The 24,620-nt window shown below is 44.1% G+C and overlaps 1 protein-coding gene across 2 annotated transcripts in view; it reads left to right on the plus strand.

Moving 5' to 3' along the window:
- The window catches only part of PDCD11 (programmed cell death 11), a 43,069-nt gene that overhangs the window by 1,309 nt on the left and 17,140 nt on the right, over nt 1-24,620 (plus strand). For both annotated transcript variants that reach the window (XM_047073404.1, XM_047073406.1), the window contains exons 2-20: nt 360-472; nt 1,526-1,657; nt 3,528-3,695; nt 5,149-5,310; nt 6,625-6,748; nt 7,244-7,425; nt 11,648-11,755; nt 13,314-13,520; nt 14,167-14,291; nt 14,475-14,535; nt 15,186-15,332; nt 16,339-16,590; nt 17,160-17,294; nt 18,041-18,235; nt 19,085-19,255; nt 20,184-20,403; nt 21,186-21,335; nt 21,765-21,880; nt 23,401-23,942. In XM_047073404.1, coding sequence (XP_046929360.1) covers nt 380-472; nt 1,526-1,657; nt 3,528-3,695; nt 5,149-5,310; nt 6,625-6,748; nt 7,244-7,425; nt 11,648-11,755; nt 13,314-13,520; nt 14,167-14,291; nt 14,475-14,535; nt 15,186-15,332; nt 16,339-16,590; nt 17,160-17,294; nt 18,041-18,235; nt 19,085-19,255; nt 20,184-20,403; nt 21,186-21,335; nt 21,765-21,880; nt 23,401-23,942 — 3,290 coding nt within the window. In that variant the 5' untranslated portion in view covers nt 360-379. The remainder of the gene's footprint in view (nt 1-359; nt 473-1,525; nt 1,658-3,527; nt 3,696-5,148; nt 5,311-6,624; nt 6,749-7,243; nt 7,426-11,647; nt 11,756-13,313; nt 13,521-14,166; nt 14,292-14,474; nt 14,536-15,185; nt 15,333-16,338; nt 16,591-17,159; nt 17,295-18,040; nt 18,236-19,084; nt 19,256-20,183; nt 20,404-21,185; nt 21,336-21,764; nt 21,881-23,400; nt 23,943-24,620) is intronic.

Raw genomic sequence — 24,620 nt, forward strand, 5'->3', positions numbered from 1 at the left:
GTTTGCATAATTGCTTTATTTTCTTAAAATTGTGCATGTTCTTTGAAGATAGGGATTTATATATTCATTTGTCTATTTCTATAGCTATTCTCTGTAGCTATTCTATGATATTTACTACACTGGATCTAGAACTTCTTTTTCTGGAGGAAGTGTATGAACTTGTGGTTTTGAAGCAGATACCATTGAAAAGATGAATTATAGGTTATTTGAGGCTTAGCATCAAACCATCTATTTGTTAGGCCTCAATGTTGTTTAGCACATTGGTGCTAGAAAGTTCTGCCTCTTGACCACTGATCACAGCCTTTAGGAAATCTGACACCAACGCTACATCTCACTGATACTCTTTGCATTGTTTTTAGGAGACTCAAACACAGCAACCATGGAAGAAAGCTTCCCCCGAGGGGGTACAAGAAAGACCCACAAATCAGAGAAAGCTTTCCAGCAGTCGGTTGAACAAGACAACTTATTTGATGTAAGTGGTGTGCTTGTGTGGTAAGACTCACTGAACACTTTCTAGTGTCCTTGTGAAGAATAACCTTGTTTGAGAATGTGGTATTTTCCATATTTGTTTCTTTTGGAAGTCTGCTTTTGTAAAGTGAACTTGTTGGAGAGTCCATACCACCATGAGACTATATTTTTTGAAACATGGCATTTAGTACTTGAGTTTGCAGTGCTGTTGTTCCTTATTCTTAGGAATTTTTGCCATGTTGGTTAAGGATGGAGAGAAAAATTATGGAATAAGTCATGAAAGGTACAACATGGGGAATATAGTCAGTGGTATTGTAATAGCATTTTATAGTGATAGTAGCTACACTTGTGAGCATAGCATAATGTGTAGAGTTGTCAAATCACTATGTTGTACACCTGAAATTAATGTAACATTGTGTGTTAACTATACTTCAATTGATTAAAAATAAAGTATGGAGAGAAAGGAGCTGGTGATTGCACTTTTAAATGGGATTCTTGCCAGGTATAATGGTCAGAATTTGCATTAAAATTCACCATCTTCCCCGAGAGTAGGCATTGCTCCAAATGCTAGAGGGAAGGGAACTAACATTTGATTGTGTGGTCTTATATGGATTTTATGTAATCTGTCCAACTACAGTGGAGTAGAGAACATCATTCCATGATGAGAAACTGAGGCTGAGAGAGGTTATGTGGTTGAGCAGAAACCACATAGCTTGTTATGGTGGTGTTGGGAGTTTAACTCTGGTCTCCGTGTTTCCACCTTCCATTTTCACACACTGTTCCAAATTGCTTCTCATCCTGGGGATGCCAGTGTCCATCCCAGTCAAGGGAGGAAGAACACAGAAGAGAAGGGGCTTTTGAAAATGCGAAGGTTCCCACCTTTGGCTTGAACAAAGGTGGCAGAATGGAAGAGATGACATTGGAGCGGGAATTACAGGAACACTGGAAGGGGGTGCAGTGAAGGAGTAACGAAGCAAGGTGACAGGTGACCTGAAATTGGAAGGAAAGTCCAGGATTGTTTCTCTTCATTCCTTGAGATCTTTCTTCCCCTCTGTAGATTTCTACTGAAGAGGAATCTACCAAAAGGAAAAAGAGCCAGAAAGGGCCAGCAAAAACAAAAAAGTTGAAAATCGAAAAGAGAGAAAACAGCAAGTCTATAAGAGAGAAGTTTGAAATCCTTAGTATTGAGGTTTGTTACAATTTGATCTTGTTCTAAACAAACTACCTGGGTTGCTTAAGTTTGTGTATGTTTCCCTTCCCTCTTTCCTTTTGTTTTTCCTTCATTCCTTTTGTACACACATGTGTGCGTGTATGTGAGTGTGCACGCCCCCCTGTAGAGACTTTTTGGAGTTTGTGCTCAGAATTGAGCATTATTGCCTTTGACTGTTAACCAGTGCTTGGGATCATGTGTTGTTTTTTTAGCCGCTGCTGAGCCCCTTGTTGTGCTTATGTCCTCATTGAACTTGTGTATTAGTAGATTCATAGGTTAGAGCTGGCAATAACTTTAACAACCATTCTACTTCTATTTCATTTTGTAGCTGTGGAGATTCTCTTGGAAAAGTCGTCTTTTAATTTACTTTAGATTTTTAGATTATAATTGGGGATATATGTTGTAAAAAAGAAAAAAAAAGTGAAATAAGTCTTAAGGAAAAGATTCAAATTCAGCCTGCAGAGGTATTTTGTTTGTTCTTTATGACGCTCAAAAAAATAATTTTTTATTTTTATTAAAAAACTTTTTAGGGGCGCCTGGGTGGCGCAGTCGGTTAAGCATCCGACTTCAGCCAGGTCACGATCTCGCGGTCCGTGAGTTCGAGCCCCGCGTCAGGCTCTGGGCTGATGGCTCAGAGCCTGGAGCCTGTTTCCGATTCTGTGTCTCTCTCTCTCTCTGCCCCTCCCCCGTTCATGCTCTGTCTCTCTCTGTCCCAAAAATAAATAAACATTGAAAAAAAAAATTAAAAAAAAAAACAAAAAAACTTTTTAAATGTTTATTTATTTTTGAGAGAGAGAGAGTGCAAGAAGGGCAGAGAAAGAGGGAGACAGAATCTGAAGCAGGCTCCAGGCACAGAGCCTGACATGGGGCTTGAACTCATGAGCTGTGAGATCATGACCTGAGCTGAAGTTGGATGCTTAACTGATTGAGCCACCCAGGTGTCCCCCAGAAGAAGAATTTCTTAACTTTTTGTTAACATCAGAGAAAATTTCACATAAAAATGTGATTTCTGGGGGTGCCAGGGTGGCTTAGTTGGTTAAATGTCCAACTCTTGGTTTTGGCTCATGTCCTGATCTTGCGGCTCATGAGTTTGAGCCCTGCATCAGGCTCTGCGCTGACGGCACGGAGCCCACTTGGGATTCCCTCTCTCTGCTGCTTCTCTGCTTATGCTGTCTTTCTCTCAAAAGAAATAAACTTTTTAAAAAATGTGCTTTCTAGCTTCTTGTAAGAATTTGAGAGTGCTGACAGCACAAGCTCGTGTTTCCTCATTTGTAATCACATGGAACTGAGTAGTGGTTTAACCCTTTAGGTCTGACATCCTCACCCCACCCTGCCGTTGTCTCCACTGACCTGCTTCCTTCATTTTGTTGCCCCCTCCACGCGTTTGAGTGTGGGATGTTTGGAGTAAAGCAAGCGTCCTTGAGTATCCGAGTGCTGTTTTACGGTGCTCAGTCAGCAATGATAAGTGTTCTGACGTGTATTTGACACATGTCATGTGACACATGAACATGTGTTTCCTGTAGCTTTTAGAAGTCAGAGTTGTGGGGCGCTTGGGTGGCTCAGTTGGTTAAGCATCCGACTTTGGCTCAGGTCATGATCTCGTAGTTTATGAGTTCAAGCCCCACGTCGGGCTCTGTGCTGACAGCTCAGAGCCTGGAGCCTGCTTTGGATTCTGTGTCTCCCTCTCTCTCTCTGCCCCTCTCTTCTTCACTCTCTCTCTCTCTCTCTCAAAAATGAATAAACTTAAAAAAAAAAAATTATAAGTCAGAGTTGAGACTAGAAGCCACAACCCCTGATCCCATTCATTGGTCTTTTCCCTATTGTACACATTTCACTTTTTCTCTTCTAGTCCCTGTGTGAGGGGATGCGGATTTTGGGTTGTGTGAAAGAGGTAAATGAACTGGAACTGGTGGTGAGTCTCCCCAATGGCCTCAAGGGTTTTGTGCAAGTGACTGAAATCTGTGATGCTTACACCAAAAAGCTGAGTGAGCAGGTGGCTCAAGAAGAACCTCTGAAGGTAAGGGAGACCTGAATGTACTCAATAACTGGAACTAAATGGTGCATAGGTAGATGTTAAATTACAACTTTGTTAAATGCTGAGAAGCCCAGGTGCAAGGTGCCATGAGAGTTTATAATAGGGGATTTTAATTTTTTTTTTTTTTTTTTTTTTTAGTAAGGAGATTTTGATCCCTGGGGAAGGAATGGGGAAGGAATGCTTGAGCTGAGATCTGAAGGATGAGGGTATACCAGGTAAATAAAGAAAGGAGTTCAGGCAGAAGGAGCTGAGAGAAGGCTAGTGTGGCTACGGCATAGAAAGCAAGGGAAAGTGCCGTGGGATGGGGCAGGAGAGCTAGCTGGAGGCTAGGTCATGTTAAGGATTAGTTTTTAATTCTAGAACCAGTGGAAAGCCCTTGAAATGTTCGTATGTAGACAACACAGAGATTAGATTGAAGAGGCATGTGTAGTTGCCCAGAGACCAGGTAGGAGGTTACTGTAGTAGTCCACCTGATGGCAGGTTGCATTCAGGGTTTCCTGCGGCCTGAGGAAGAAAAGTCAATGGGCACTGATGGGTTTGATATGGGGGATGAGTCCTGGGTTTCTGTTGTACCTGACTTGATGGTCAGCCTTGCCATCCTGAGATAGAAACCCTGAGAGAGGACCTGGATTGGGAGAGATGATGATGATTTTATTTTTTTGCTGTGTTGAGTTTGAGGAATGGTGGAGACATCCAGTAGACAGGTGATTCCAGAGCTCTGACAGGTCTGGGCCAGAAATGTGCATGTGTGACTGCTCTGTGTAGGTGGTGACTGAAGCTAAGAAGAGGGAAAAGGGTGCCTAGAAGGAGTGAATAGAGTGAGAAGAGACCGAAAAACTGACCCTCGAGTAAATACTGATCGTCGAGGAAGACTGACCCTCAAGTATTTTAACGTCTTGAGTAGGAGAGTCGCTGTTGGAAGAAGGAGGAGGGGCCAGAGGGATAGTAAAGAAAACCAGCACATGAAGGGCTTGGAAGCCAGGGAGGAAATGTTTAAAAAAGGAAGGAGAGGCGCCAGTGTTAAATGCCTTTTAAAGGTCACATATAAGAAGGACTGGAGAACAGATTTGGATTTAGTGACATGGAGGTCACTGGTGATTTTATTGGGAGATAAAGTGGTGTGTGAGGGGTGGAACATAGAGGCAGTGACCTGAAGGGAGCAGGAGGTGAAGAAACGGAGATGGTGAGTACAGACAACTCTTGACAAGTCATTCACATCTGCCTGTTCTGGGGAGATACGGAGGCTTCATACTGAAAGTGAAGACTGACTTGGCCATAGATCCCTTTTCCTTTATGGGCGAGTGGTTACCCTCTTCATCCGCCTTTTGGGCTCTTTGGGGTCTGAGGATGAGAAACCACCGAGCCAAGGTTGGGCAGTGGTATATTGGTCCAGGGGAGGGGTATGTATCAGAATTTTCTCATTTGTATTGTGCAGGACCTGGCCCGCTTGCCTGAACTCTTCTCACCTGGGATGCTGGTGAGGTGTGTGGTGAGCAGTGTGGGCTTCACAGAAGGGGGCAAAAAGAGTGTCAAGCTATCTCTGAACCCCAAAAATGTCAACGAAGTGTTATCTGCTGAGGCCCTGAAGCCCGGCATGGTATGTATCAGGTCAAGGAAGAGGAGCAGACCATGTGCCTTTTTCCTGGCCTGCCTCCTGGGGAGTATCTAGGTGACCTTTGACTTTCAGCTTACACACAGGGGTGGGTCTTTTCCTGAGAAGGACAGTCTCTAGGATGCTTGGGTACTCTAGTGGAAATTGAAGGCTTGAACATAATCACACTACCTTGGAGGGGAGAAAGGGAAGGTTCATTGGTGGCCAAATTAAAAAAAAAAGTCTTCAAGGAGGCTTAGCAGGAGTGAGGAGTTCCACAAAGTGCCTTGCTTACCAAGACTTGTTCTTTACAGATTTTTTTTTTTCAGAGGCTATCTGGCATCTGTAGGGAACGCTTGAGGACTGCTCTCCGAGAGCAGGAGACAGGTAGTCAGGGCAATTAGTCTGTCAGCTGTACTAATGAGGAGCTTGCTATTGAGTCTCCCAGTCCTGTGGAGATTCAGGAGAAATTAGCTCCAAGTGTCAACGTCCAATAGGTGTAAAACATGCTCAAATAAACTACACTCCTCTAAGTGCTCTTGTAATTGAGAGGAAGGAGATCAATATGATCTTTTAACCTTTAGGTAGAAGCAGTCAGTTTGGGACAGGCCTGAAAGCTGGGTAGAAAGGGGAATAAAAATAACCCAAGGTGCAGGAAATTGACAAGCATCAAGAGCCTGCTGTTTGGCAGGCGCGTTTTAGACATTTTATCTTAAATTCTCATAGCCCTGTGAGGCAGATAGGTATACCTTTGTGCATTTGAGAAAATGGACTCGGGTTTGTGACTTGCCAAAGACAAAATGGCTAGTAAGAGCCAGATTGGAACTTCACACTGCTCCTGATGAAATGTGCAGGAGGTTGGCAAGATTTTTCTCTTTTTTCGAAGTCTTGGAGGTACTTAGAAAAGACATGATGACTGCTAGAAGAGTAGTTCTGGATTAGTCATGGCGCTGGGAGTGACCTTGCAAGGCCATCTGGTTTATTCCTCTTTGTGTAACATAATAGTCTTTCTTATCTTTTGGAAATTCTTCAGGGGAGAAACCCCTCTTTGTCATTCCCCACCTGTTTATAACACTCTTCACTGACTGGAAACCATAAGATCCCTCAAGCCAATGGAGAATTAAACTTGATGTCTTTCCCTTCTCTATCCTCTAGTGGGATTGAAATTTACAGTTACAAGTTATTGCGAGGGGGAGTGGGAGAGGATTACGGATGATATGTCAAGATCGATGATGGGAACATTCATGTTTGGTAGGAGATGTTTGTTGTGTATCCCATTACCTTTGACTTTTGAACTCTGGGGAATGCTTTCTCTTCCAGCTGCTCACAGGCACTGTGTCCAGCCTGGAAGACCACGGCTACCTAGTGGACATTGGTGTTGGTGGGGCCAGAGCTTTCCTGCCACTGCAGAAAGCCCGGGAATATATCCGACAGAAGAACAAAGGTGAGGGGAGAAAGAGGGGCAGGTACATGGTAGTGAGGTGGTACGTGTAGGGATTATGTTTAAATGCTGTTGGGTGAGTAAAATGACAGAATGGTGACCCCAAAAGCTGTTTGGCTTTGCTAAAATCAGTGTTAATCCCAGCTGATAGAAAAGGGAAGATGTGTGAAGAGCCAGGGAGTGACAGGGTTTAGATCCAATGGACCAGTTTTGCTTTTTCTCATCTAGAAGGTTCCCCTGAAATTTGAGCCCCCAGGGCCTCTGAGCCAGCACTCTTCCTGCCTTGTTGAGATTTTCATATTTTTAAGTGGTGTTGATTCCAGATCAGTCAGGGTCACTTTATTCCCTTCTTGTAGTTGGTCACTGAGAGATTGGGAACATGGGTATTACATGGTAACTAGGCAGGTAAACCATGGATCTTTTCAGGTATTACTTGAACCCAAATTAAGAGCCCTTCTCATGGAGGTATTTTGCTTTTTGGGGGGCTGGGGCTTGCAGGTGCTGAAATGAAGGTGGGTCATTATCTGAACTGCGTTATTGAAGAGGTGAAAGGTAACGGAGGAGTTGTTGGTCTATCTATTGGTCATTCTGAAGTTTCTACCGCCATTGCTACTGAGGAGCAAAACTGGACCCTTAATAACTTGCTACCAGGACTGGTTGTCAAAGCCCAGGTACAGAAGGTAAGCCATTCATTGTCATTACTATTTTCTAAAATAAAGATAATTTTTACTGAAGTAGTGCTATGCACACAACCTGAAATTGTGCTGTCCAGTAGGGTAGCCATTGGTCATATGTGGCTTTACACAGTAGAAATGTAGCCAGTGCCATATGTGGAAATGACAGCATTTTACATCTATTGGGTTAAAGTGTTATTAAGATAAATTTCACTTATTTCTTTGTAGTTTTTAAAATGTGATTGTTAGAGAACTTAAAGGTATAGGCTTACATATGGACCATGTTTCTTTTGAACAGTGCCGATTGGAAAGGTCAAATAGTATTAAAATACTTTTATTTATCTATCTATTTTTTTTTTAAAGCGCTACACTCTTTTAATTTTATCTTTGTAATGTTTTTATTTGTTTTTGAGAGAGCACGAGTCAGGGAGGGGCAGAGAGAGAGGGAGACACAGAATCTGAAGCAGGTTCCAGGCTCTGAGCTGTCAGTACAGAATCCGACACAGGGCTCAAACTCAGGAATTGTGAGATCATGACCTGAGCCCAAGTCAGACGCTTAACCGACTGAGCCACCCAGGCACCCCATAAAATACTTTTTTTTTTTTTTACATGTTTACTTATTTTTGAGAGAGAGCAAGAGAGAGAGTATGCATGAACAGGGGAGAGGCAGAGAGAGGAGGGGGGAGAGAGAATCCTAAGTAGGCTCCATGCTCTCAGTGCAGAGCCCAATGCAGGGCTTCATCTCACGAACTGTGAGATCATAGTTGGAGCCAAAATCAATAGTCAAACACTTAACCGACTGAGCCACCAAGGTGCCCCTAGGCATTGAGTTTTAAGTTCTTACTGTGGTAGATGATGATTTGGCTCTCTCAATTTTCCCCTTCCCTTCCTCCAACCCCCTAACAGTATTTTAAATTTTGGTTAAATCATTAATCAGTGTTTGATGTACATATTATTTAGTGCTGAGCCAGGTAACATACTATGACTATTTCTTGAACAGCTTTTTTCCTGGGAGCTGATTATCAGCTTTGTTTTTGTCATTTGCCAAATTCTCTTCCTACCTATCACTGTTTCATAATACTGTATATCCTGCATTTTCCTTATATTACAATTTTCCATAAAGATTTTTCCTTTAGATAACCTCTTAGTTGTTGTTGTTGTTGTTGTTGTTGTTGTTGTTGTTTTTAAACCTAGGGCCCTTTTTCCTGTTATCCTCCTCCAGGCTAGACTGGTTGCTCTGGTAGGAACCCTGCAGAACCGATATCCTAAGACTTACCTTCTTGGTCATCCTGCTCCTTCCCCTCTTTCTCCTATATGGGAGTCTTTGATTCAATATATTCTTCTTTTTTGGTTTACTTGCTCATTTTAGCATGACACGTTCTCCAGAAGCATCATTGGAAAGGTACATGGGAGGTTGATTTCCTGACCTAGTGTGTTGGATCCCCAGGACCACCCCCAGGTTCACTGATGCACTGGAAACACTTACAGGACTCAGCATATGGTGATACTCATCACTATGATTTATTATGATGAAAGGAGGCAAAGCAAAATCAGCAAAGGGAAAAGGCACTGGAAGCCAAGCTCCTCTCCCAGTGGAGTCACAGAGTAGAAAAATGTCCTTATTCTACACTCACATGTGATTGGTAGTAAAGCTGGGATTAGCATCCTTTTGTCAAAAATAACTTGAGGAATTTGAAGACCTTGTTCCCATTGTCATCTGGCCTCTGTTGCTCTTAAAAAGTCTGATGTTACTTTGATTTCTTTTCCTTGTATGTGTTTTTTATTTTTGGAAGAATTTAAAGATTTTATCTTTATCCCTTTTATTTTAAAATGTCATGGTGATTTGTTTTTGTGTGGATCTGTCTCCATTTATTTGTCCTACAATTCAGAAATGCAGATCTTTAAATTCTGAGAAAATTTCTTGTATTTACTGTTTTTCTTCCTATATTCATATTGACATGTAATTCACATATAGGAAGAGCCATCCTTTAAAAAATGTATAATTTAGTGATTTTTTTTTAGTGTATTCACAAAGATGCGCAGCTATCACCACTATTTATTTTTTAATTTTTTTTATATATAATGTCAAATTGGTTTCCATACAATACTCAGTGCTCATCCTATCACCACTGTTAAATTCCAGAACATTTGCATCACCGCCGTAAAGAAACCCTGTACCCATTGGTGGTCAATCTCCATCCCTGTCTCTCTCAAGCCTCTGGCTCTGCTTTTTGTCTCTAGATTTGTCTCTTGGGGGTGTTTCATATAAATGGAATCCTATAATATGTGGCCTTCTGTGTCTGGTTTCTTTCACTTGGCATGATGTTTTCATGGTTTCAGGGTTCATGTATGTTGTAGCAAGTATCAGTGATTCATCCCTTTCTGTGGCTAAATAATATTCCACACTGGATATGACAGATTGTGTTTTTCCATTCATTAGTTGGTGGCCATTTGGGTTGTTTCCACTTTGGGATGTTTTGAGTAATACTGCTGTGAAATTCATGTTTAAGTTTTTGTGTGGATGTAAGTTTTCATTTCTCTTAGGCCTATGGTTGGGAATAGAATTGCTGGGTCATATGGTAACTGACTTTTTAGAGGAACAGCCAAAGGGACGGCACCGGTTTACACTCCTGCCTGCAATTAAAGGTTTCAGTTTCTCCAAATTTTCACAAACACTTGTTTTTTATTTTTATTATACCCGTCCTCATGGGTGGGAAGTGGCATCTCCTTATGATTGGGGTTTACATTTCTCTAGTGATTAGTAACGTTGAGCATCTTTTCATGCATTGGTTGTATTCTGGCCATTTGTATATCTTCTTTGGAGAAATATCTGTTCAAAAGCCTTTAGCCTATTTTAAAATTAGGTTGTCTTCTTATTTATTAAGTTGTAAGATTTCTTTTTATATTCTGGATACTAGCCCCTTATCAGACTTTTTTAAAAAGATTTAATTTTTTTAATTTTTTAATGTTTGTTTATTTTTGAGAGAGAGTGAGCTGAGGAGGGGCAGAGAGAGAAGGAGAGAGAGAATCCCAAGCAGGCTCCATGCAGTCAGTGCAGAGTCCAGGTTCGGTCTTAGTCCCACGAACCATGAGGTCATGACCCAAGCCAAATCAAGATTCGGATGCTTAACCAGCTGAGCCACCCAGGCATCCCCCACTTCCCCACTTTTTTTTAAGTATAATTTCCTCTTCTTTCTCTTAAACTCCTGATAGAATGGTGTTGGACTTAATTATCAGTTTTCTAATTTTCTTATGTTTTTTCTCCCCTTTGTTTTGGCATGTGCATGTATTTATCTAGATCCTACCTTCTGGGAGAGTCCCTCAACTTTAATTTTATCTCCTCTACTGAATTTGGGTTTTGACTGCCATCTTATCATTGAGGTGGTATAAAATGTGGTGTGCCTGGTTGGGTGGGACTTGTTGACTGGCTGAATTCAGTGTCAGGGTCAGGAGCTAGCAGACTTTGAGCAAGCTCCAGATGTCACGGTTACAAGTCTTCTCTGGCATGTCAGATTTTTCTAGAAAGGATCTATTAATCTCTCCTCAGGGGGGTAATATCTTGGCTGCCTGAGAGATAGGTGGGAGAGGGGCTGGATGTCTCCATGTCTATATCTGTATGATGTTCAGAATTTTTCTTAATCTGCATTTTCAGAGTTTGCACTCCTCTGTCTTTTCAGTCTCATACAGGTTTCCTGTGGAGGCGGGAGAGGCGCAGGCCCTATGGTGTGAGGAGAGGACCTGGAGATCTAACTTAGTTTCCCTGATTTCAGTCATCTGCCTCACTGCTTTCTTTTGAGGTGCTTGTCACCTCTAATTACTTAGCTTTTGGGGGGCTCTGTAGGATGAATCAGCGTGGTCAGTATCTCCCTTTTGCATGCATTTGGGTTTTGCCTTCTGAGTCTGGGCAAATCACCAAGTTAGCAACAATTTGTCCACGTTGTCAGGCTGATGGTTCCCTGAGGGTCTTTGTGCAAATTTTCCTCCATTCCATATGGAAATCCCGAGGACTGGAGGATTGATGTCCCCTCAGGTTTGAGGGGAGGTGAGCTTACTGAATAAAGAAACAGCCAGAGCCAGGAGTTGCCCTGCCACTTAATTTTATAAGAAGAAAGATTGTCAAGGGTTAGCTGGGGGAGGAGAAATACACAGTGGTTATGGAAAATGTAGCATTGAGTGTTTCATCTGCAAAACGTCTCTTACATTCTTGGCTTCTTCTGTTTGTTTTCAGGTGACTCCACATGGCCTTATATTGAATTTCCTCTCATTCTTCACTGGCCTGGTTGACTTTATGCACTTGGATCCCAAGAAAGCTGGAACATACTTCTCAAACCAAACAGTAAGAAATGTTTTCTTGATTCCATTTGTGTCCCAAACAGCTGTCCAGTGTTGCAGTTAGCTATGGGCCGGTCCTAGGGCTGCGTGTGTACGGGTATTAGAGGCGGCGAGGGGAAGGAAAGGTGTTTTGGAAGGACCACAGGAAGCCACAGTAGTTATTTCTGTGGACTGAGATGAGAAATGGAGCCTGTGAAAAAGAAGGCAACTTGTAGTTTGCATTTATTACTCTTTTAGGTAGTTTGATTTTAGGGGGTGAGTAGTGGATCTTTTGCTCTTACCATTTAAAGTGTTTAAGAAAAATATTTAATGTAAAAGAACAAAATCTATATTTAAATAGAAAAATGTGTTTAAAAGTGCTGTGAAGAGAATAGAGCAGAACCAACTTTGAAAAGCAATTTTTTTTTTTTTTTTTTTGAGAGAGAGTGCTCAAGCGGGGGGAGAGGAGCAGAGAGAGAGAGAGACAGACAGACAGACAGACATACAGAGAGTGAGAGGGAGGGGGCCAAAAGAGAGAGAGCACTCTTGAGCAGGCTCCACACTCAGGGCAGAGCTGATGTGGGGCTTGATTCCACGACCCTGGAATCATGACCTGAGCTGAAATCAAGAGTCAGATGCTCAACTGACTGGGCCATTCAGGTGCCCCTGAAAATATTTTTTAATAGTACGCTTACTTAAAATATTGGAAGATTTACAGTCAGGTGTTAATGATTAACTCTGGGTGGTTTTTTTCTACCCTTATCTAAATACCTAAATTTTTTACAATGAACATGGATATTTGGGAAGAAAATCCCAATATATGTTATTCAGAGTTTTAAAAAGAATTCTAAAATGATTCTTTCCTTTTTTGTTTTTAACAGTAACATTGCTGTTGGGTTCTGTAGAGACACATTTTTTTTGAACCTTTTTTTTGTTAACGTTTAATTTTTGATAGAGTGTGTGCGCTAGCTGGGGAGGAGTAAGGAAAGAGGGGGACAGAGGATCTGAAGTGGGCTCTGCGCTGACAGCAGAGAGCCTAACGTGGGGCCTGAACCCACAAACTGAGATCATGACTTGAGCCAAAGTTGAATGCTTAACCGACTAAGCCACCCAGGTGCCCCTATATAGACGTATTTTTAACTAAACTGGTTTTCCCACCACATATTGGTAAACGTTTTTCTAATAATTTTTTCTCTTTATAATCATATTTGTAAACAAAGTGCAGGCGTTTTGTGTGCTGTAGCCTTGTGCTCAGAGCAGGCTGTTTCTGGTATATTTCAGATGAGCCTCTTATACAGTGATGCCAGTACATGGCTTCTGCTGCATATGTATTATTAGCCTCATGGTATTGAGGGGACCCTAATATGTTTTGCTGACCTTGAGTAAGCATTGATTTAGCTGGATATAGTCCTTCTGGGACATTTTGTTGGATGTTTCCACATGCTGCTTGATCGCACAAGCTGATAGGAGTACTTATATCCATAACCTGGTCAGCACATGTTGAGTCTTGGCCTTTGAAGGTCTGCTTTAGGTGCGTTATATTCTGTGTGCCTCCTGCTCATTATGCTCTTTCCCTTGTGTAGGTAAGGGCCTGTGTTCTCTGTGTCCATCCTCGGACCAGGGCTGTGAGGCTGAGCCTGCGCCCCATCTTCCTGCAGCCTGGGCGCTCACTCACCCGGCTCTCCTGCCAGCACCTGGGAGCAGTGCTGGAGGATGTTCCTGTCCAGAGCTTTTCCAGCAAGGCTGGGGCCACTTTCAGGCTGAAGGATGGGGCTCTGGCCTATGCCCGGGTGAGGAGGCTCTTTGTTTCACCAGGATTTACCCCTAGAAGGACTTTGGGGATACGTGGGTCCTTGTTTGTTTCCTTCATCCTTTGTATTAGTTTCCTGTTTTTGAATATTCCCAAGTGTGGTGGACTCTATATAGGGATTAGAACAATGTACGTTCTGTTAGAATTCTTCAGGATTAATTTGACTTATTTTGATACCTGGTTGATGGTAGGTACAAGAGTGTGTTAAGATCTATACCAGAGCTTGGCAAAGTTTTTGAAAGGGCTAGATAGTAAATATTTCAGGTTTGTGGGCCATATGATCTCTGTCCTCACTACTCAACTCTATTGTTAAAGCCAAAAGCAGCCATAGACAGTATGTAAATGAAAGGGCATGGCTGTGGTCAATACAACTTTTATTTATAAAAATAGGCACTGACTTGTGAACTATAGTATACTGATCCATGATCTAGACTGTTCTCTGACCTTATAGAGAGTCTATGATAGTAAAGAACAGTGTTTTAGTTAGAAGAATTATTTTAACAGGCAATCAGACTACTCTTTTTATGGTATGTGATAAATGTGTTGAGTTATGTCACGTGCTTCCATACCTGATTGCCTCAGATCTACAGTCTCTGGCTTGTCCTTAATCACTTGGTACTTTGTAGCTCAGCCATCTCTCCGATTCTAAGAACGTCTTCAATGCCGAGGCCTTCAAGCCAGGGAACACCCACAAGTGTAGAATCATCGATTACAGCCAAATGGATGAACTGGCTTTGCTCTCTCTGAGGACGTAAGTCTGTCATCAGCGCATGTGGGGCTGTGGAGATGGGCCCCTCTGTGTGTGCACGTTCACACTTTCTCTTGGCCTGGCTTGGTGAGGGTTCTCTTTCTTGCCAGCATGATTCTGGTAGCCCTGAATTTTAGGTAGCCTCTGCCCTGGTTTATGTGATCTTGTATTTTCTTTTTGTTCTAGATCTGTTATTGAAGCTCAATACCTTAGGTACCATGACATCAAACCTGGGGCATTGGTAAAGGTAAGACTCAAGCACATAATTAGATACCCTTCCACCTTCAGACATTCTTTAGTTCACAGGTTAACTGTTAGCTTGTTAGTTGTCATGTGAACACATTTAAAGTCACCTTCCTTCTCTCTACCTGTTAACTGGCATTTCTTTTTCTTCCCTGGAGTAACTTGTAATTAATTTCAAGGTAAGGTCTTAATAGCATCACCCAGCTACACAGAGGCAGTAGATCATAAATCCTGGGGTTTGATGGTGTTTATTAGACCAGGTCAAAAGTTAATTTTGTGATAGTTGAGCTCCTGTGATGTTAGTAAGTCACTTGCAGTTGCCTCTCCTGTCTAACCATTTAGCCCCAGTTGAGCAGATCTCCTTTATATGTAGAGTTCATTCCTTAGGAGACATAGATCTCTTCTTCAGAGATTGTGCTTGTGAGGTAGGCCGAAAGAACACGCTCCCACAAAAAGATGTGAAGATTCCCATGAATTAACCATACTGCCTTCAAATCAGTGTGGGGTACGTGCTTTACCCCATGACATCTGGAAAAACAGGCACAGTTAGTCTGGAAAGGTGGGCTTTGAAAGAGATGTGACATGCTTTGTTATAAGAGGTGGAAGAAAAACCATTCTTGAGGCATGATGACTTCTTTTCTTTGGACTCCCTAGGGCACGGTGCTGACCATAAAGCCATATGGGATGCTGGTGAAAGTGGGCGAACAAATCAGGGGCCTGGTACCTCCAATACACCTGGCCGACATCCTGATAAAGAATCCAGAGAAGAAATACCACATTGGGGATGAGGTCAAGTGCCGGGTGAGCTTCTTGAAGGGTCTCCTTGGGGTTTTGGCCAGATGGGAAGAGAGCATTGCTTTTCAGCTGAAGTTTCTGCCTTTTTCCACAAAGTGACTAGGCCAGCAAGAATAATTGATGATGTCAATAGTAACTACAGTGTAACATGTATTTTGTATCAGTTGCTATGCTAGGCTCATGACATGCTTTATGTCATTGAATCCTGAAAACAACCGTATAAAGTAAGTACTGTTATCCTCATTTTGCGGGTGTGGAAGTGAAAGCTTAGGAAAGTGAAATTTCTTGCCCGAAGTCACAGAGTTAATAAATGGCAGAACCAGTTTTCAAATTCAGGTCTCTATGACAATAATGTCTTCTAGATTTCTGGCAGAGGTGGTACTTGAACTGGAAAGGATTTGAGGAGCAAGCGATGTGTGTCAGGCCCAGAAATAGACAAGCTAAGTTGCCGAAATATGAGTGGTTTATAACAAAGTCTTGAATCCCAAGAGAAGCTTTGCTGAGTTGTGAAGGTTACATGTGGTTAGCAGTGGCTAGCATAGGGCCTGGTTTGTGCAGCCAGTCACAATGTTAGATGTTCTTCCTCTCATTTTGTTTCATTATTGAGTCAAAATAGGTATTGATCACCCATTGGTGCAAGATTGTACAATAGTGGAGTCAGGAGGTTAGAAGTAGAGGAATTTCTCTGCCCTTTAGGAGATAACCTGAGGGATGAGAGATGGTTGGATCTCTTGGCCTTAATTTATAACTAATACACAGTACTGAGCTGGTAAATTGGTTTGATGGTTCATTCTGTTTTGTGGGAGGAAGTACATTTGAAATAGGTGAATCTTCCCTAGATTGTCGTCCCAGCAGGGAGCAGGGAGGATTTGCCTCTGACAGTACTCAGAGGCAAAGAGATAGCAGGTTCTCTGGCACTGACCATGGCCTTTGGGTTCAGAGGTTGCAGAGACTAGGCCAGTGGCTCTCTTGATAACGGGTAACTTGATGACGACTAGTATCCTTCCCCTAGGTTTTGCTTTGTGATCCTGAAGCCAAGAAGTTGATGATGACCCTGAAGAAAACCCTGATTGAGTCCAAACTGCCTGCCATTACCTGCTATGCCGATGCCAAGCCTGGTCTGCAGACACACGGCTTCATCCTCAGAGTCAAGGACTATGGCTGCATTGTGAAGTTCTACAATGATGTGCAGGGTCTAGTGCCCAAGCATGAGCTCAGTGCCGAGTATGTCCCTGACCCAGAGAGGGTCTTTTACATCGGCCAGGTAACCTTTCCTTCGATAGGCCCTTATCCTTGGTGACCCCATGAACACAGATTTGAAGGAGTTGTGGGAGGACTACTTTTTAAGGGATAAGGAATGAGCATGTGGGGCAGTGGGCTTGAGCCAGCTGAGTGGAGGAGCTGTAGAACAGAACTGACAGAACCCTTCAAGGGGGTTCTGCAGAAGGTAGCAAACTAATGGACCTCAAGCCCACAACCTGATAGAAAATAGTCTTTACCTACAACATACCAGTGTCCCTCACATCAGAAGTTGCTCTGAGGCCACTGTCACCACAAGGTGGCAGTGCCAAGAAACTCGTGAGTCAGGGTTTATCTAGGAAAAATAATTGTTTAAAGCTCAGGGTTGTACCAGAAATTTATTCATGTCTTCCTTTCACCCAAAAGGCTGATTTGAGATTCTGTGTAGCTTTCAGTACATTTCTTTCCACTGCCTCTGATCTAATCCAAAGTCTTGGTGTATCTCACTCTGCAGTGCTCACTGAGGGCAGCTCTCTCTAGGGCTTCATAGGCTTGCTGGGAAGAGTTCACCAGGCAAGTGTGGTTTCTCACCAGGTGGTGAAGGTTGCGGTGCTGAACTGTGAGCCATCTAAAGAGAGGATGCTCTTGTCCTTCAAGCTGCTGGGTGATCCAAAGAGAGAGCATACGGGACACAGTCAGAAGAAAAGAAGAGCTGTTAGTGTTGGACAGGTACCTGGACTTCTCCAGACAAGCTATTTTAGTTTACACTGACAGAAAACAGGGTGCCACTGACACGTGGGGCACTGGGATCCACGGAGGGAAAGATAAAGGCAGCTAGATGAGATTCTGGGGCTAGAGGGGCGCCTGGGTAGCTCAGTCAAGCATCTGACTCTTTATTTTGGCTCAGATCGTGATCTCACAGTTCATGGGATCGAGCCCCACGTTGGGCTCTGCGCTGACAGCATGGAGCCTGCTTGGGATTCTTTCTCTCCCTCTCTCTATTCTCCTCCCTCTCTTACTCTCTCTCTCCCTGAAAATAAAAAGAAACAAACGTTAAAAAAAAAAGATTCTGGGGATAGAGAGAACTGAAGACCTCGAGACAGGGTTCTTTCTGTGTGTCAGAGCAAATGGAAGCTGTCCAGGAAACCACCATTGTGGTCTGACTTTTCAGCAGTGTACTGCTGTCCTCTTTCCTTTTTCCTCTCTGGTCTCTAGGACCAGCCTGTGAGACTGTCTTTCCCCTTGGGAGAAAAGTGACATGAGTGTGCAAGTGGGTCCTGGGGTGTATGGGTGTATGTGCGTGTGCATACCTGCAGGGTCTTTGGGGGCAGCGGTGTGGAAGAAAGCTGCTTCTCTGATCTTGACCTCCATATCCTTGGTGCTGGAACTTGATACCTCTGATGTCTGCCTGAGCCAGGTGTGGTTGCTGTGTGCTCAAGATAAGTACTATTTTTTGTCTTTCTTTTCCTGAGTAGTTGGTGGACGTAAAGGTTTTAGAGAAGACCAAGGATGGGCTGGAGGTGGCTGTTCTGCCCCACAACGTCCCTGCTTTCCTCCCCATACCTCATCTGTCGGACCATGTCGCCAACGGCCCTCTGTTGTATCACTGGCTCCAGGCTGGCGACATCCTTCACAGAGTCTTGTGTCTGAGCCAGAGTGAGGGACATGTTGTATCCTTTACTGGTATCTGGTGAGCCATGGGCCCTTGGGGGAAGATTCTGGGTCAGGCTCTGCTCTTCATTGGAAACTCCATGGGGAAATGTCAGCCGTTTGACTTCAGAAGTACCTCCACAAAACCAGACCAGTGACCAGACCTGGTGGAAAGTAAGAGGATTGAAGTCCTATCAGCAGATGCTGGTCAGTCCAGTCCAGAGGGGACGGTGTGGCCTGCCAGTCCCAGTGGGATATTTCCAGTAGCACACCTTGCCTTCTCAGACACTCAGCGCCTGCCCCTTGAGCTGAAACAATTCATAAGGTAGGTGCTATCTTCCTCCTCCTGTCCCCCCCCATATGGGACTCAGCATATTCCCCTTGGTCTTGGTGTGTGCACCTCGAAGGAGGACACTGCCAGAAAAGAGGCAGTAGGATGTTATTTACACAGAATGTAAAATAAAATCTCCTTAGAGTGCAGATAGGCAGAGGAGGTGAGGTAGGGTTGTGTGAAGACTGTGGCAGATCCAGCTGCCAAACCACAGGGCTGAGCCGGTCCCTTTTTTTTGTCTCTTCCGGTAATCTGGAGATGAATTCATAGGGAGAGGGAGAAAACTGGTTCTGAAACGTGAGTGTGTATCAGAGTCACCTGGAGGGCTTGTTCAGCCAGCTTGCTGGGCTCGCCCCAGAGTTCGTAGGTCTGGGCAGTGCTTGGGAATTTGCATTTCTCACAAGTTCCAGGTGATGCTAATGTTGCTGGTCTGCATGCGTAGACCATTGTAGCAACAGAGGATGTAGGGTGGAAAAAGGAAATGGATGGATAAGTTCATCTGCCTCTTCTGGAATGTTCCTTGATGAAGTGCTACCAGCTCCTTTGCAGGAAGCCAGCTTTGGTTTCCACCGTGGAGGGCGGCCAGGATCCTAAGAGCTTCTCAGAAATCCATCCTGGGATGCTGCTCATTGGTTTTGTGAAGAGCATCAAGGACTACGGTGTGTTCGTCCAGTTCCCATCAGGCCTTAGTGGACTGGCCCCCAAAGCTGTGAGTTCAGTTCCATGCCCAAGAGTGTTGGAGGAGAGACATTAGGGTCATGGAACCTGAGGGTGGAAAGGAGCAGGATACCCGAATGCCTTGAAAGATTTTCAGGGGGAAGGCAAAAGGCACCTGCGGGGAATGGGGCTGAGACCTTGCCCAGCCATGTGTGTCCTGGTGCAGGGCTGTGTCCTAGAGGAAAAGGCACCTTCGTTTCTATACTCTGGGTATGTATAGACCTGGAAGTTGATTTTCCTGAGCAGCTGAGTACAGGTTTTACAACCTTCTGAGGTTTTTGAGGTGTTATGTTACCAGAACACCCTTGAAATGATCCCCTCCACCATAGTGTCATCAAATTCATAGACTTTTCAGACTGGGAAAAATCTTAGTGATCCCATAGTTGAACCCCCTCATGCCTGCTGAATGAACTGAGACCCAGAGTTGGGAGGAATCTTGCCAACGTCACTGCAAGAAAATGGTGTGTTGTTACTCCTGCCACAGATAATTCATAAATACTTCTTCCTTCCCAGAAGTTTGTCTCCCTGATTTTTTTCCCTGGGCAAATCTTATTTGCAATCCTTGCCAGAGCAATTTTAACAATGGGAGCAGAGGGGAAGCCCCCAGACGCATGTGTAGCATGGGGCAGAGGGTTACCATGGGTGTTAGAGACATGGGCAGCTCGTGTTCCTCTGCCTTGCCAGTGATGTGCCTCCTTGGTTGGGTGCCCTCTAGGAGGTTGGGTTGGACAGCCAGGGCCTCATATGGTTTTCTGGAAGAGGGGTAGAGTTGTGCTTAGAGACAGCTTGGAGGGGGCGGGCGTCCTGGGTCCCATCTCTCCCTCCCACCCCACCCCACATTCTTTTCGGGGGGGGGGGGCATTAAATGGGTTGTCTTGATAGATACTTGTTTCTTAATTTCTGCCCACTCTTCCCTTTAGATTATGAGTGACAAGTTTGTGACCTCCACAAGTGACCACTTTGTCGAGGGGCAGACGGTGGTTGCAAAGGTGACCAATGTGGACGAGGAGAAGCAGCGCATGCTGCTGTCTCTGCGGCTGTCGGACTGCGGTCTAGGGGACCTGGCTACCACCAGCCTCCTCCTCCTGAGCCAGTGCCTGGAAGAGCGGCAGGGTGTGCGCAGCCTCATGAGCAGCCGAGGTGGGGGCGCGGGGCCTGGGGATGAGGGGCGGGTGAGGGCGTGTGTCACACGTCATGCCCATCTGTTCCAATGAGTTGTTGGGCTTCCCAGATACTACAAACAATTTGGATAAACTTTTTTTTTTCTTTTAGTGGGAGTATAACCTGTATAAAGGGCATAAATCATTTAGGGTACAGTTCAGTGAATGTTTATAAAATGAACATTCCTGTTTACCACCCAGATTCAGATAAAGATTCCAGGTCCCCCTTGTGCTCCCTGCCAGACCAAAACCAAAATTTCCCTTAGTTCTATGGCCTCAGGTTTGTGTTTGTTGTGAATCCATTCACCTTTTCCCTTGCTCTTTTATTCAACAAATATCTGGTGAATGATAGAATAGAACAGGGACCTTCTGGAAGACTTTGTGAGGAATTATTATGCTGATCTTCCTGTTTTGAACCATGGGTAGGATTGTTGGCACCCTGATGGGATTTGGGAATAAGAAGCTTGAGAGGGTAGATTCCAAACAGAAGCAATGAAAATTCAGAAGTCAAAGGAAAGGGTGTGTGTGTGGTATTTGTTGGCTACTTTCATGAACTGTGGCCAGGTAGGATTGGTAAGAGGCATAGTTCTCTCTGCCTGCGATAGGAGTGTTCATGGGTATCACATATTTCTACCCAAAGTGACTTTACCTTCACAGTGCTTGCAATGCTCTGCCGTCCCCAGCATGGCGGCACATTTCTAAAGGAAAAGAATGGTGAGCATTTCTGCTTGTTAATCCCTGTTTCCTTTGGGTCTCTGGCAGACTCTGTGTTGATCCAGACACTGGCTGAGATGATTCCAGGGATGGTCCTTGACCTAGAGGTGCAGGAGGTGTTGGAGGATGGCTCTGTGGTGTTCAGTGAGGGCCCAGTGCCTGGCCTGGTCCTGAGAGCGAGCAGATATCATCGGGCAGGTGAGCACTTCTGTCTTGCCCCTCGTGGTTCTTGGGGGAAATCCTTTGCTCATTGTTCCCTCTCCTGGATACAGAATTTCCAAATACATAGTGTAGATGAGCTGATTCAGTAGAAAATTTTGTCATCCCTGTCGTTCATGAATGAAAATCAATGCAGTTGACAGCATGTTAAAGGATGTTTAGGTGTGAATCCTTTTATTGTTATAATTGGGTAAGTCTAGATTTTTGTCTGTCAGGGTGCATAAATGAAGGCACACCTGAACCTGAATTATGGGAGCCAGACTTTGGGTTTTCCTAGGCCCTATAGACCCAGAACAGATGCTGTCTTTTCTTTTTTGTGCCTAAGGGCTTGCAAGACTCTTGGGCAGATGCTTCCTTCCCTGCTCCAAGAGGGTGATCACGTTGTGTTTGATTCTTTCTGCACTGCAGGGCAAGAGGTGGAACCTGGGCAGAAAAAGAAAGCTGTAATCTTAAATATTGATATGCTGAAGTTGGAGGTACATGTTTCCCTTTGCCACAATTTGGTGAATCGAAAAGCTAAAAAGGTAAGCTTGTGGATGACTTCCGTTCCCCAGGTTTTGAAGGCATTGCGGACCTCTTTAGCCCCACACACTTTGCTCAGGGGTTCTAATGCAAATGGCTATAGATAAGAGGATCATTATGTCTGGCTTTGTCCGGGTCATGGTTATACCTCTTGGTGTGGCTATTAATAGCACTGACTTGCCCTCTGGTTCCAGTGATAAATTATGTGGTCACCCAGTCTCCAGGGCCAGGTAGATCATGTAAACGAGTTGAAGTGGGCATGAGAAGCCCATAGAGGGGCAGAGATGATTTAGACTCGTGGCTAAGCAGGAACATCTGCATCTAGGGTTGCTGCATCTGATTTTTAAGAGAAGGCAGAATTTGATTTTTATTTGAAATAAATGTGGGAAACATTGGAAACTGTTTTTTTTTTTTAATTTTTTTTTCAACGTTTATTTATTTTTGGGACAGAGAGAGACAGAGCATGAACGGGGGAGGGGCAGAGAGAGAGGGAGACACAGAATCGGAAACAGGCTCCAGGCTCCGAGCCATCAGCCCAGAGCCCGACGCGGGGCTCGAACTCACGGACCGCGAGATCGCGACCTGGCTGAAGTCGGACGCTCAACCGACTGCGCCACCCAGGCGCCCCGGAAACTGTGTTTTTTAAAACATATGAACCAAACAGAACATGTCTGTGGGTGCTTCTGACCTCCAGGCTGTTCATCTACACCCTCTCCTGTACACTTTTGTGTGAGAGAAGAATGGGTTTGAGGGAAATCTCAACATTTGTAGTATTTCCCTCTGGATGATATATATATTTGGTCATCATTTAAAGTACTTCTTAAGCATCTAATTGTGTAGGGTATGGTAGAGAGAATTACATGCATAATGATTCTTAATGTCTGGTTGCCTATAATTAAGACTTGGGAAAACAGAAATAGAAACAAAGTTAATCCCTCACTAAGTTTTCTGGCAGGTCCCTAATTTATCTAAGTGAAGCTGGTGCATATAAGGGTGTGAGCACAGGTTGGATTTTGGGGAAAGGTAGGCTAAATGCCTTGCACACAATAAGCTCTCAGGAATGCCTCTTGTGAATGGTTGAAAAGGTGAACAAATTGGATGGGATGCTGCGGAACAATGAAAGTCAGGAACACAGCATCTTCAAGCTGGAGAACCATTAGGGGGCACCCGGCTATGCTTAGAATCACCTCAGTAACTTCTAAAATTCTGATTTCACTAGTTCTAGGATAGGAATTCAGTTCTAGGAGTAGGAATTCACTAGTTCTAGGATAGGAATCTGAATTCAAAACAAAAGCTAAGTCCCCAGGATTCTGATTTAGTGCCTTGAGTTTAGTCAGGCCACCTCAGTAACAGGGGGGGAGGCTAGGTCAAGGAAGTGAAAGCTAGTTTGTTACAACTCGCACTAGGCCTGGCTCCCCTGGGATCAAGAGGGCTTCCCCAGCCCCGCACTGCCCAGTGAGTGATGACTGAGCACTTGTGCCCCGTAAGAAGCAGGGATGGTGGGTTTTTTTTTGTTTTCCAGCTGAAGAAAGGCAGTGAGCACCAGGCGATCGTGCAGCACTTGGAGGAGTCCTTTGCTGTCGCCTCCTTGGTAGAGACTGGCCACCTGGCAGCCTTCTCCCTGACCTCTCACCTCAATGATACCTTCCGCTTTGACTCAGAGAAGTTGCAGGTGGGACAGGGTGTCTCCCTAACCCTCAAGACCACAGAACCAGGAGTGACTGGTTTTCTTTTGGCTGTTGAGGGGCCAGCTACTAAGAGGACTGTGAGACAGACCCGGAAGGACTCTGAGACAGTCGATGAAGACGAGGAAGCAGATCCAGCTCTGGTGGTGGGTGCTGTGAAGAAGCACACCCTGTCCATTGGGGACATGGTCACAGGGACTGTCAAGTCCATTAAACCCACTCATGTGGTTGTGACCCTGGAAGACGGCATCATTGGCTGTATTCATGCCTCCCACATTCTAGATGATGTTCCAGTGGGCACATCTCCTACTGCCAAGCTGAAAGTTGGGAAGACGGTCACTGCCCGAGTGATTGGTGGGCGAGACATGAAAACATTCAAGTATGGAGGCTTTGGGGGATGGGCTGTCTTTGAGGGGAGACTGTTGTAATTGTGGGCACTGAGCAGGTTCCAAAAAGTTGTGCATGAATCAGACTTTCTTCTAATTAACAGAAATGTTCACCAAAAGAATCTTTTTGTTCCCCCCCCCCTTTTTTTTTTAAAAGGCATATGGTGTAATGGTTAGAGCATTGGTTTAAAGTGAGACCTGGGTTTGCATTTCACATCTGCCACTTAAAATTGTGTGACGATGACTTAAGTTGTTACTTAACTTTTATTTTCCTAATTTGTAAAATGAGAGTATAAGTGGTTAGTACCTTTTTTGCAGAGCTAAAAGAACATCTAGGATGCAGTATGCCAAGCAGGTTGCCTGACACAGCTATTGCTCAGTATACATCAGAGGTTATTATCATTCATTCTCCACTGTGTGCCTTAATTACACTCATTTTCTTTAAATCTACATGTGATATTGTTACTGCAGTAGAAATCCTTGTTATAATAAGGAAGAAGAATCATTCAAAGTCTGGTCTATAATTTGCCTATTAATTTCAGTAACTATTCTTTCTAGACCTCAATTTCCTTACCTTCAGAGTGAAAGAGTTGGAGTATGTAGTCTGTAAGGAAATAAGGGTTTAATAAGAAAATAATAAAAGATCAGATGAGCCAGCTCCTTAACATTTA

This window comes from Lynx rufus, unplaced genomic scaffold, assembly GCF_022079265.1.
Source record: "Lynx rufus isolate CCGP_SWC_20201006 ecotype Redwood Valley unplaced genomic scaffold, mLynRuf1.p SCAF_11, whole genome shotgun sequence".
Classification (NCBI taxonomy): domain Eukaryota; kingdom Metazoa; phylum Chordata; class Mammalia; order Carnivora; family Felidae; genus Lynx; species Lynx rufus.